The sequence below is a fragment of the Mixophyes fleayi genome, chromosome 3, assembly GCF_038048845.1.
Source record: "Mixophyes fleayi isolate aMixFle1 chromosome 3, aMixFle1.hap1, whole genome shotgun sequence".
NCBI classification, from domain to species: Eukaryota; Metazoa; Chordata; class Amphibia; order Anura; family Limnodynastidae; genus Mixophyes; species Mixophyes fleayi.
In genome coordinates, this window is record NC_134404.1 from 127,524,698 (window position 1) to 127,538,387 (window position 13,690).

At 40.8% G+C, this 13,690-nt stretch overlaps 1 protein-coding gene across 3 annotated transcripts in view; it reads left to right on the plus strand.

Annotated features, from left to right (window-relative positions):
* MASP1 (MBL associated serine protease 1) overlaps positions 1-13,690 on the plus strand; it is a 106,860-nt gene that overhangs the window by 12,225 nt on the left and 80,945 nt on the right. For all 3 annotated transcript variants that reach the window (XM_075202322.1, XM_075202323.1, XM_075202324.1), the window contains exon 2: positions 2,623-2,848. In XM_075202322.1, coding sequence (XP_075058423.1) covers positions 2,623-2,848 — 226 coding nt within the window. The remainder of the gene's footprint in view (positions 1-2,622; positions 2,849-13,690) is intronic.

A 13,690-nucleotide genomic window follows, 5' to 3' on the forward strand; every position in this document is an offset into this window, starting at 1 on the left:
GTCTACCTCTTCTTAATAGAATACAAACACTAATATTATATGATACAGTAAATAGATCTCACTGAGTCTCTGCTGAGTTGTCTTCCGCACTGCTTGTGACAGCTGCACAGCTCTATCCATGTGATGGGGGGTGGGGTACCACTTTATGGGATTCCAATGGTGGTCAACCAAGACAGTGTGATGTTCAGTATTTCTTTTATATGTGAGGCAGGGGCAGATGTTGACTTTTTACGGGTGTTCCGTCACTCTGATTGGTTTGATCAGACTTGGCGGTGAGAAACAGGCAGTGGGTGCTGTCTGTTTGCCCTGATTGTGTTTAAAACATCTCTGATAGTGTGCTCTGCCTGCCTCTTAGCCAGTTTGCAAATGTAAAGTTGTGTGCTTCTAAGGGGAGTGATTGCCCATATTGCCCCCCCTAGATCAGCTACTGATCTGACGTGCAAGTTAATTCAACGTGCAGACTATGTCACTGTCATTGCCTTCAGCACAGACTCAGTATTGCACATAAACAATCTAAGTTGCCTGCCCCTGTGGTTTCCTGCCTTGCCCTCATTGCACTCTGAAAGCAGACTGGGTTGGTACTGGAGGCAATAAGTGTCAGAATGCCATTCCGCTGTGTGCCTACACAAATGTTGAAATAGGAGGGGAATTTTTTTAATGAGCGCTATTTACACATAACTTATGTTTTGTTGTTATACTGGAAACTAGTTTTTGGATGATAACCTATAGTGTACATTTCTGCATGTGATGGAAGCGCAGAGCAATCTAGAAAAAAGTTATTTTCTTTTATAAGCCCTGTTCCTACTTCCTATATATTCTATACACTTCTACAACCTTAGAACGTTGAACATTAAACTACCATAAAATAAAGCTAATTATTCTAGTTATAAACACAGTAAAAAACAAAAAGATACATGCAAATTTAGTTATATACAATGGTAAAGTCTGATATTGTAGGAGCCAATGATATTTTTACAGTCAGGGCCAGCACATCAAACCACCTCTCATTGGTGCTGTCCTGTCCTCACCCCACTTCTTAATTTTTGTGGAGCGGAGACAGGGCGCTCAAAGGTAGCATCAGCCCTGTTTACAGTGTATCTAAGACCCATGACTAGTTATAGTATAGCAGAAAAGAGAGTCAGGATAGCATCAATAATTAAATATATAGGGGGGTATTCAATTGATGGCGGGATCGCCGAAAACTCTGCGCTCGAAAAATATTACCGTTAATACGGTAATCCAGCACGTAAATACCGTTAATACGGTAATTTACTCACTGGATTTCAGGGAGCTGCGAGCTGAAATCCAGCGAGATATTACCGTATTAACAGTAATATTTTTCGAGCGCGTGCTTTGCGGCGATCCCGCCGTCAATTGAATACCCCCCATAGTACACTATGCTGCATGGAGGCTTGAAAACACTCTTCAAGTGCTATGTTAAAAGTAAGCACAAAGTACAGAGCTTTGGATAGAGGAGTAAGAAAATGTACAGCCATACTTACCAACTTTGTGAAGTTGGCTTCCGGAAGCCTGCCGCGGGAGGTGGGCATGATGGGGGGTGGGGCTCCACAATTGGCGTCATTTTGGAACCGCCCCGTGATGTAATGACGCAAATGCGTCATTTTACAGCAGGGGGCGGTGCCAAACGCCACGATTCCCGGTGAATCATGGCGTTTTGGACCTAGGAGGTGGGCAGATCCGGGAGATTGCCACACTCTGCCGGGAGTCCGTGAGACTCACGCGAAATGCGGGAGTCTCCCGGACATTCTGGGAGAGTTTGCAAGTATGTGTACAGTTTATGATTAATTAATAAAAACTAATTTTCTTGTTAGAAACGTATAAACGATTGCATTCAATATTTTTACAAGATTGATAATGATTAGTGACACAGTGACAAATTTCCTTTTATAGTTTACACAAGACAGAGAATAAAATGAAAATAAGGTACAAGTGGGTGGGGTGCATCTTATCATGACAAATACTGAATGTGTTGTGGTAAGCCATGTTATGTACATTAATTTGATGTTTATACTTGCCTCCAAAAGACCTAAACAAGAACTTTCACAGAACTAGAACACCCCATTGCCAGTAATAGTGTTAGAATATTCACAACACGAAACATGTTTGCCAGACTGAACTATAATAGAAATAGCAAAAATAGAAATAACAGAGTATATGCAAAAATGTTTCTCATACTTGTTTTATTCCTCCCAGCAAATTATGTTTTTACAGAGGTAAAAACATTACTCATATCTAGGGTAACATCCATCAGTTTATGAAACTCATTATTTGTAGGTTTGTCAATACATATTAAACAAACTCATAATGAGAAGAGGGACAAGGAAGTGGGATATAGGTCAAAATGGGTAGTGCCCCTCTAAAATAAGAGGTATTGGGACCAGTGGTCAAAGTTTAGAAGTGACGGCATGGAAAATGTAATGGGAGTGTAAGTAAATGGAACTTAATAGGATTACAATAATGGAAGTAGGAGAAGTGGCAGTATCGCATACCACCGTATACACCCCCACTCCGACCACTGACTGGGAATATAAAATATGTAGAAGAAATACAAAATTGTATCTAAGTAAATGCATGTAACAAGACTGTATCATTTTCTTCCAGGCTTTTCATACTCTTCTCTCCCTTGTTGTGGCTCCTCTCTGAAGGAGATGTCATCGTCCTTAGGGAAATATATGGTGAGATCCGAACACCAAATTTTCCAGATTTGTATCCCAGTGACTCAGAAGTGACCTGGAACATCACTGTGATTGAAGGATTTAGAATCAAGCTGTACTTCATTCATTTTGACCTGGAGCCCTCTTATCTATGCGAGTATGACTATGCCAAGGTAAAATGAAAATAAACAGTATAATGTTAAAAGTCCTATTTATTGTTATTTACAGTATGTATTTAATATTCTAAAGTGTTTACTATTCTACTTCCTTACATTGTTTATTTAATTTGTAAAAAGAAACAGTGTAACATTTAGTATAGAATAGAAAACCTCATATCTGACCAATCTTTTGTGAACTCCTGATCAAAAGCATCCTACACTACAGTACTTACAAGTATTGGGAATTAAAGGCTAACTACAGATGGATGACTACACAGCGAAGGAGTAAAAAATATTAATGATTTGTTATGGAAACTTTACACTGATGCTCATGGACTCCCGTGATTAAGTGTTTGTTAGTAGAAGAAGGAAATATTGATAACACATATTACACTTAATTGTTTCATTCAAACTTCTACGTCAATTATTTATTTCAAATATTCACAGAACCGTGGATACAGTCAGGAATGTCTGTGAAAAGCTTGTAGAAAAGTGGTAAAGTAGTTTAGGATCTTATCTATTGTAGGGTTTGTTCCACAATATGTAGAGCAGAGAAGTGTCCTCTGCCCTAGAATAAACATAGTGGTCTCTGGCTGAGTTAATATTTGCAGTTTCCTCTCCTATCTCATCTCGCTGGCTGATGGATGTGCCAACAGAGGTTGTCTCTAATGAAATGTTTTTCTTGGACCCAGATAATGATGTAAACAGTTCACATGATTGACAGTTGCAGCATTTGTCTTGTGAGAGATTTTCCTTTCCAGCAAAGTAAGGATTAAATGGCACATGGGAGAGTAAAATAGGATGGGGGAGGACAATCAGCCCATGCACCATTCACATGCAGTTCTCAGAGCTCTGATTTATATTTCAGTTATACTTACGCTAAAAATACTGTAAACTTCCTAATCATTTCATTTATTTTACTTCTTATATGTTGAGACATTCTTGTGATTAACAAAATGACAGCATCAGTGGCACTTATTTTTTTTAGCTTAAATAGTGTTATATTCCTACCCTTTGTCAGCAGCTCACACATCTCTGTACTCTTTGTTTTATGGATAAGTTCTGTGAACTGCTCCCTGCTGATTTGTTACAATACTCTGGGCTGCTGTCTATCTGAATGCAGACTCCTATTCTTCTCTTTCTTTCTCTCTCTGTTCTTTCACAGCTTGCATAACCTTTGCCCTTAAATCATGAGTTTGGCCTCACTAGATCAAGTGGGCCTATATAATTTATATGAGAACAAGCTTCCTAACTCAATATTAGCCAAATCCATTTGAGTTTCTCACCTTTTTGCTGCTACTTGCTGCCTCCTGAGAGGTCTTTTAACCCCCCCTTTGTCACATTGATAGATACCACCTTTAATCACTTTCAGTGCCTGAGCATTTGATGCGCATGCAGGTCTTGTGGAATGTCCTTGAATCAAAGCCAGTTCCCTTCACTTATGTGCAAATTTATGTGTATCTCAGGCTTTGTGAAGCCAACAACTAAGGCAACAGACAAGAGCTAAGATAAAAATCAGTAGGTTGCATAAGGGACTGACATCAAAATAAGTATCTGTGTTTCAGAACATCTCTATTTAAATTTAAGGCATGTTTGTTTCTCAAATAGTCAGGAGACAGCACAATCCATGTCTCTCTAGTTCTTTACTTAACAGTTTTACATAAATGCTCACTAGTTGAACAAGGGGCACAGTTTCAGCCTATAGTTTGGCCAAGGCTGTCTTTAATTTTCGATATTGCTCTCTTTCTTGTATAGTCTGCCAGACTCTAGTTTAACCCCCACTAGTAGTGTACTTTGGTGGAGACCTTCCCCTTGAGGTTTGTCATTTGTTCAATGCAGCAGTATCATTGTACTAATACTGTGAGCTGAGATCTCTGCTGAACAGCTTCTGTAACTAGAGCAAAGCAGTTACACCTGTTTATTGCAGGATGCAATAAACTCCTATATGTTTCCTGTGCCTGCTTTATTTTATTCTTCTGCTTTTATTTATTTGTTTATATAGCACCACTAATTCGCAGCGCTGTACAGAGAACTCACTCACATCAGTCCCTGCCCCATTGGAGCTTACAGTCTAAATTTCCTAACACATACACAGACTAGGGTCAATTTATTGGCAACCAATTAACCTACTAGTATGTTTTTGGGGTGTGGAATGAAACTAAAGCACCCGGAGGAAAACCACACAAACACAGGGAGAACATACAAACGCCACACAGATAAAGCCATGGTCAGAAATCAAGCTCATGACCCCAGTGTTGTGAGCAGAAGTGCTAAACACTAAGCCACCATGCTGCCCGGTGACTTAGTGGTTTCACTCTTAATATGTTTTTTAATTTCTCTGTTAAACTTGAAAATGTATCTGGGAAGATATTAGATATAAGTTACAAAAGCTTGTAGTATATTTTCTTATTATACTACCAAATAGAAATCAAAATACTCCTCAGAGAGTTGGTCTTATAATAGACAAACTGGAGCTGATGTAGTAGTACCTCGCTAGTCTGAACTTTTTTGTCTCCTGCACCCACCACACTCAGCAGCCTATATAAACAGAAATAAACCTCACACCAACAAATCCTCCTTGCATGTCCTCTTTCTCACACTGCTCCTTCTGCTGGTGATATCTCGCCTAACCCTGGGCCCCATACAATCCCCATTATCTACTCACGCTCCTTGCTCCACCTCAAAACCTTTCCATCCATCCCGTACTTCCAATCCTGCCAACTTTATCCACATCTTCACCCCCCTCTCTTCCCTTCTCCTGTGCAATATGGAATGCCAGTTTCTAACTCCCTCAACCTCCTTCCCATTACAGAAACTTGGCTCACCTCCTCTGACACTACATCCCCTGCAGCTCTCTCCTATGGTGGACTCAGCCACACTCCCAGACCTGATGGAGAAGGCATTCTAGTCTCTCCAAGCTGCACCTTCCAAGTCATACCCTCTGAACCCTCCCTCTCATTCTATTCCTTTGAAGTACACACTATCAGTCTATTTTATCCTCTCCACCTTCGAGTTGCTGTCATTTATTGCCCCTCAAGTCCTTGACAACTTTGTGGCCTGGCTCACATATTTCCTATTATTTGACCTGTCTACACACATACTAGCTGATTTCAACATTCTCATTGATAATCCTACTGTCTCTACTGCCACTAAACTTATTTCACTTACTTCCTCTTTTGGTCTCTCGCAATGGACCTCATCTCCCACCCACTGTGATGGGCACTCCCTTGAACTTGTCTTCTCCCGCTACTGCTCCATCTCTAGTTTCTCCAATTTTGCCTTCCCACCCACAAACTCCTTTTCTTCAGCCTCACCTTACCTCATGCACATGTACACAACGAAACCTAAGTACTCAACCAAATCCACATCTCATTTTCACTAAAACAACTGTAATTTCCAATGACTGCATTATCCTGTATTAATCTGGCTGCCTCTTTATATAACAAATTACTCACTTCAGCCCTAGACAATGCAGATCCAGCTACTACATATAGTCTCCAATGATCCAAACCACAACAAACAGACCCGCTACCTTCAAAAGTGCTCCTGCACTGCAGAGCGCCACTGGAGGAAATCTCTCTCCTATCCTGATTTCCTCCACTATAAATTCATCCTTTCATCTTACTGCACTGCCCTTTCAATTGCCAAACATTCTTCAAATCTCTAATATGCACCCAGTCTTCTAATCCACGTGCCTCTTTCCCAGCTTCCCCAGCTTCAACTCATTTCTCTGCCCACCTGCACCTCCTTCTCCTCCTCCCCCACTACCCATGATTTTGCCATCTATTTCAAAGACAAAATTGACACCATTCAACAAGCTATTTCCTCATGCCAAATTCCACTCACTCCACTCACTCTGCCCACCTCTATCTACTCCCCAATCCACCTTTAATTCATTCTCTCCAGTAACTGAAGACGAAGTCTCTGCATTCATTTTATCATCAAACCCTACAACCTGTCCACTCGACCCTATCCCCTCCCAACTTTTTCGCTCCCTATCATTCACTGCATGCCTACCCCTAACTCACCTCTTCAACCTGTCTCTCTCCACTGGCACATTTCCATCCTCCTTTAAACATGCGCTCATCTCACCTATTCTAAACAAACCAATTCTAGATCCAGCCTCTCTCTACAACTACCGCTCTATTTCTCTCCTCCCTTTTGCCTCCAAACTACTTGAGCGATTAGTGTACAAACGCCTGTCTCACTTTCTCTTCTCTCATTCCATTATTGAGTCTCTGCAATCAGGTTTCCGCCCCCAACATTCCACTGAAACTGCTCTCACAAAAGTGACCAATGATTTATTTACAGCAAAATCTAAGGGTAATTTCTCCATGCTCATTCTCCTGGACCTCTCTGCTGCTTTTGATACTGTTAATCACTCTCTTCTCCTACACACCCTTCACTCCATTGGCCTTCGTGACACAGTTCTTTCCTGGTTCACTTCCTACCTATCGAACCACTCCTTTAGTGTTTCTACCTCTGGCACATCCTCCCCTCCACTCCCACTATCTGTTGGGGTCCAACAAGGCTCTGTTCTTGCTCCTTTCCTTCTTTCATTATGCACTTCTTTTCTTTGTGCACTAATTCGCTCATTCGGCCTCCAATACCACCTCCACGCTTAGGACACCCAAATCTATATCTCTTACTCTGACCTCTCTCCTTCTGTACTATCAGGTGTAACCAACTGTCTTTCTGCTATCTCCACATGGATGTCCCAATGTTACCTAAAGCTAAACATGTCCAAAACTGAGCTTATTATCTTCCCTCCTGCCAGAGTCACCACCTGCCCTCAAATCTTTCTCACTGTCAATTACACCACAACTTCCTCAGTCTCCCAAGCCTGTGGCCTTGGTGTAACATTTGACTCCGCCCTGTGCATTATTCCTCATATCCAGACTCTCTCTCAGTCTTGTCAACTCCACCTTAAAAACATTGCTTTTCTTACTCAACATGCTACCAAAACTCTTATCTTTTCTCTCATCATCTCCCATCTTGACTATTGCAACCTTCTGCTATCTGGCATTCCTGACACCCATATATCCACACTTTAAACCATCCTAAATGCTGCTGCAAGACTGATCTTCCTCACTCACCGCTCCACATCTGCTGCACCACTTTGCAAATCCCTACACTTGCTCCCTGTGTCCTCTAGAATCAAATTCAAATTACTCACCTTTATCTACAAAGCCCCCAACAACACTACCCCTTCATACATCTCAAACCTCATATCAAAATATTCTCCATCCTGCCTCCTTAGATCTACCTCTGACCTTCGCCTTGTCTTGTCTCTGGTAACCACCTCTCACTCCCGCCTACAAGACGTCTCCTGTGCTGCTCCCCACTTATGGAATTCCCTACCACGCTCAATCAGAGTTTTCAACAGCCTTCAAATATTTAGATGCTCTTTGAAAATCCATCTCTTTTTTAGAGGTGGCCTTACCCTCAATAACACTATTCACACTAATGCACCCTCACAACTGTCCCAATCTCCACTCTGAGCCATATTTGCTCCTCTTGTTTCAGCTGTGCCCTCTTCCATTTAGAGTGTAAGCTCTCTAATGAGCAGGGTCCTTCGTACCCTTTAATTTGATGTCTGCGTTTATTTTGTCTACCTTGTATGTCCATGTTTTATGTATGTACTGTTTTCAATACTGTACGGCGCTGTGGAACACTGTGGTGCCTTACAGATCTACGATAATAATAATAAGAATAATAATAATAATAATGATGTGTCAGGCAACAGATTCTGGGGAGCAGTAAAAATTAAAAAAAACAACACAATTTTGCTGCTGAAGTCTGAGTTTATGGTTCCTACCTAGTTAGCAGATTTTGGAAACATAAGATAAGGCAACTAAAATTCCCAATTTTTACCATCTTCATCAGTGTTCTAACATCTGGTTATGACGTGTAGGTTTTTAGGGCATTGTGTCGTCTTTAGTGGTTTACTGAATCCCTTTACCAGTACTTCTGTCTAGGCATGATAAACTTTTTAGTTGTTTTATTTATAACAGGTTGTTCAATTCTTTTGTGACTCTGTATATAACTGTGGTGGTCTCTTGATTTCTTTCGGAATATCCATTCCACTGAACATTAATATTAGCTTCTGTGTTATGGTCTTTGCAAAGGTAAAACCCCAAGATAGCAGTCTAAAACAACCATAATAAATTGGTGTTCCCCTAGCTGCTTTTTCAAGTGGGCCTATGGAGTCCATGGTTATTCTCTCAAATGGCACATCAGTAATTTGTAGGACATAAATAGGCTGCAGATTGCCTTAAAAAGAGAAGTATGTTGGCATTCGGAATTAGTAGTTATTTATATCAGTAATAACTTCTGGCCAGTAAACGTCTTTAGAACTCGCTCTCTTGTTTTTCCACTCCTGAGTGTCCCTTTAATATGTGTCTGTGAGCCAATTTTATCACTGTATTATATAAGGCCTGGGGAACCAGCAACTGTTTGTTTATATCATCCCATTTGTTTCTCTACACGGTAGAAGAAGAGGGTACTGCACACTTCAAAATGAGAAAAGAGTAGTCTGAAATATTATGGAAACAATTTCAGGCCTGAATGATGACTTTAGCTTACACAATAGTGGTATGTTTCCACTAAATTCTGAAAGTAACAAGTGTTCAAATCTTTTAGTTCCATCACTAGTACCAAATTACTATGATGGTTTTAGTCAGAAAAAGATAGTGAATCAGCCCATTTTCTACAGGTTCCCGAACAATAATGGGGCTCATATAGAGATAGATTAGAATTAAGACGTATGACTGATTTATTTGCAATTCTTACTATTGATTGTTACTCTCTAGATTTTTTGACTTCATTTTTAATTTTTAAGGATCTTTATCAAATTTAGTGTACATGACTATGGCTGGATCACGTATATGTAACTTATTGTAATAATATATTTAAATTATTGGCACAGTGTGCCAATTTTTATTGTTGCAAATATACTGATTCTTGATACTGTGTATTAGAAATGTGCTTATTTTATTATATTGTGTTATATTTCTGTATAGGAAATGCATTCTTTTCTGAGGTATTGATTTGTAACTTCTGAGGGATGATGTCATATTTGGATTTGTATAACTTTTATAAAGAAAATCCCCCATGTCAATTAGACCTTTTAATCTCAGTTGCCAACATGTCTGTCAGTGTGTATACACAGCAGGGGAAGCAGTTGCCTCTCTGTCTGTGTGGCTTGTATCCTGCATCTCAGATCCTGTCTGAATAATGCACACAGAAGGATTTGGGATATAGCAGATTAGTGTAAAATTTGTTAACTTAACATTGCATTTAAATCCATGTTTTGGGAAAACATATTGCATCCTGATACTAAAAATAACTCAGACTTCTTGGGGCCAGCATAGAGTTCAGGGTGATCGCTTACCCCCTGCAAGGCTATGTCCAAACCTGTATAAAACAGCACTGGTTTGTACTGAAATGTATAATTATTTTACCGTCTATGCTTCTGGAAAGATCGCTAGTACCACAGACTGGAGTGTGAACTGCCCTTATCAGGACACTTCAGCGAATAAATGTCACATGCTTCAGGATCCTGCCTGACAACTTCTTACCTGCTGTATTTCCTGCGACCTACAGATGAGACCCAAATCTAATCTGCTTCCGGCTGTTCTGAGGTTTGGACCCAGCTTTCCAGTACCAACGCTTTGCAGCTACCCGCAGCTCTGGCCCGTGGATAGGTCAGGGGTACAATCCACAGCAACCCTGATCTGAAGGCAAGAGGTCAGCTTTACCAGCCCAGGTGTACCAGCAAGGGGGTACACTTGCAGCGACAGCTACCCAGAAGGACGCAGTTCTGGATGCAGCTAAGAAGTCCAGTGGTGGCAGCAGCTTAAGCCCTTCCTACTGCAGTTAGAGGGAACAACTGGGATAAAGAAATGGAATGGTGGCAAATTAAGCCCAGCCAGTTCCCAGCAACAACAGACAGGGTGGCATAGGTGGTCCATCCTATCACAATGACATGATATGTTTTTTAGCTCTTTAGGCTTCGTCAAGACAGTTTTACACATGGCTTTTGTTGCAAATTATCTTGCATTTATTCATTCAATAGACACACACTGGGAAGTTCTTTGTGGAATAACATTTGTATTAAAGTTATCTCAGCATACAGATATAATATATTGTAAATGTAAAACCAACATGAGAACAAACTAGAACATTCTTAGCAAAACAGTACATTGCTATACCACAGAGCTACATCACAATAATATATTAAGGAACTACACCATCTTCAGTACATCCAGTGTAGTCACTCCAGCAGCATTGAGTCTGAGTCTGTTGCAGTATCTCAACAAATGTACTGTCTCCACAGAAAAATATACCTGGAAAATATTTAAAAAAGTTGAAAGCTATGGTCTCTATATATGAACAGGCTTCATTTTGATGATAGCAACATGTATAATATTTATGCATTACACATAACACAATCTGAGGTGAAGATTTCAGTGCAGGGAATAGGATATGGGGTAGCTTGCTCCCTGTCCCTGCCCCAAATCCTCCTTTGGCAGGGACAGGCTGGGCTGGAGGGCAGCTGGAAATCTGCCCCCCCCCCCCTGGCTGTTCCCATAGTGGGCTACCTTGGGCTGGGTCAGTGGACCACATGCATTTTTTTTCTTCAAAATGTTCCTAATAGGCTACTTAGTTGAGTCTTGCCCCCAGAACTAAAATTTGCCAGTTCTCCCCTGTCCTCTGGCCAAACTTCTGATGAGCAAGGCAACAATGGAGCAGGGACGGATCTAGAAAGATTTTCTACCCCGGGCGATTTAGGGAGGGCGATTTAGGCCCCGCCCCCTTTCAGACTCTTAAGGCTGCCGGCGGCTGCACAGTATGTGCAGGTCCGCTCGGCAGTGACAATGTGCTGCCTGGCTGCTCTGATTGTGTTTAAAACACAATCAGAGTAGCCAGGCAGCACACTGTCACTGCCGAGCGGACCTGCACATACTGTGCAGCCTCCGGCAGCAAGCCCCCGCTGGGGGGGGGGGGGGGGGCGATTGCCCCGATCGCCCCCTTCCTGGATCTGCCACTGCAATGGAGGAAAGAGTGGAGATGTGTCTAAATACATAGATCCCTATGTATTTACCACTGCCCTGAAGTAAACCAAACACCTGGACTGACACAAACAGGTCCCAGACTGGATTTATTGTACAGTTTTTTTCAGCGGAACACTAGTAGTGTTCCCTTTTTCCATTTCTTGCAGGCCCCTTCTCACACAGGGTTGGCCATGTGGAAATTCTAATTACTTGTACCCATTGTGATTAGGACTGCCAATTAGGCCATATTAGAGCTATTTGGCCACAAATTGCCACTTGTATAGGCACAAAAAGACCTCCAATCTCATATTACTTCTAATGAGGAGTTATGAGTTAAGATGTCCAGCAAGATGGATGGTATATGCGGACAGTGGAGGATAACAGGAGACAGCAGGGAAGGGTGGACAATTAAGAACTAGGGGCTCCGGACAAATGCCCATTCTGTCCTTTATCACCCTCAAATGTCAACATTGCCTGAAACTCAGCCTTTATTGTGTACCATATAGATTATGTGCATAAACTCCAAACAAGACTTGGTTCTGTAAATGATGTTAATGGAAATATTAGTCACTGTATATAGCTGACTTACTGGTCAGTGCTGGGAGTTGGTGAAAGAGTTGAAAGTTTTATCTCAGATTGTTTACAGCAAGTGACAATGACCTGGAGTTTGACTTCTTACCAGGAATAGAACAGTATGAACTAGTGTATATAGATTGTATTTAACTCTTTATTCCAAAAATTACAATAAGAATATGGTGCTTCCTTAGCTGCCAGGTAATAACAAGCATTTTCTCACACAATTATGTGAGTGGCTGGAGAAAAAGAGGAGTCAGGGTTACTCTAGGTCATATTCATTCACATTTGTACTGTTCAGCTCCATCACACTTCATTTTCTTTACTGTGTTCTTTTGTTTAAATTAAAATTTTTACCAGTTTTCAGATATTCAAGGTAAAAATGTAACACTGAAGTCTACATGGGACAGCACACAGTGTAAGCTGTCAGTGAGGACAGATAATACAAGACAGTTCTGTCAGTTCTACACTATGCATGTGTTTGCTGGAAATTGTAGTGCTATAAACCAATAAATCACATATGCGCTGCTCAGGTACTATCATATATAAACTAAATAATTTAACAAAAACTAATGATAAAAACAAACAAACAGAACTTAACAATAATGGGGTTTATGTAGAGTTCGATGTGTGGCTGATTTATTTGCATAAAATACTAATCTCATCATCATATACATTTATTTATATAGCTCCAGTAGATTCTGTAGTACTTTACAACTGATAACAAACAGTAATAAAACAATACTGTGTAATACAGACATACAGAGAGGTAAGAGGGCCCTGCTCGCAAGCTTAAAATCTAAAGGACAATGGTTTGATGCACATGGGTAAGTGTTATATCATATTGAAAATTTGTCCAGCTAGAATGCAAAGGTTACAAAGTATTTAGTGGACTGTATGTGTCAAACAACTATGTTGGTCAGATGGTTGTTGTCTTGTGTTAGCTGTGTAGAGGGTGGTAATAGGGTAAACTAGGGAGATTAAGAGGGTGGTAGAGGAATATTATAAACTTGTCTGAAGAGGTGGGTTTTCAGAAAATGCTTGAAGGTTTGAAGACTAGAGGAAAGTCTTGTGGTGCGAGGGAGTGAATTCCATAAAGTGGGTGCAGCTCGAAAAAGTCCTGTAACTGAGAAAGAGAGAAAGTGAAGTGAAAGAGAGACGCAGATCGGAGGTGACGAGTTGGGAGATGTTTTGAGACAAGTGAGGAGATGTATGTCACTGCAATTCT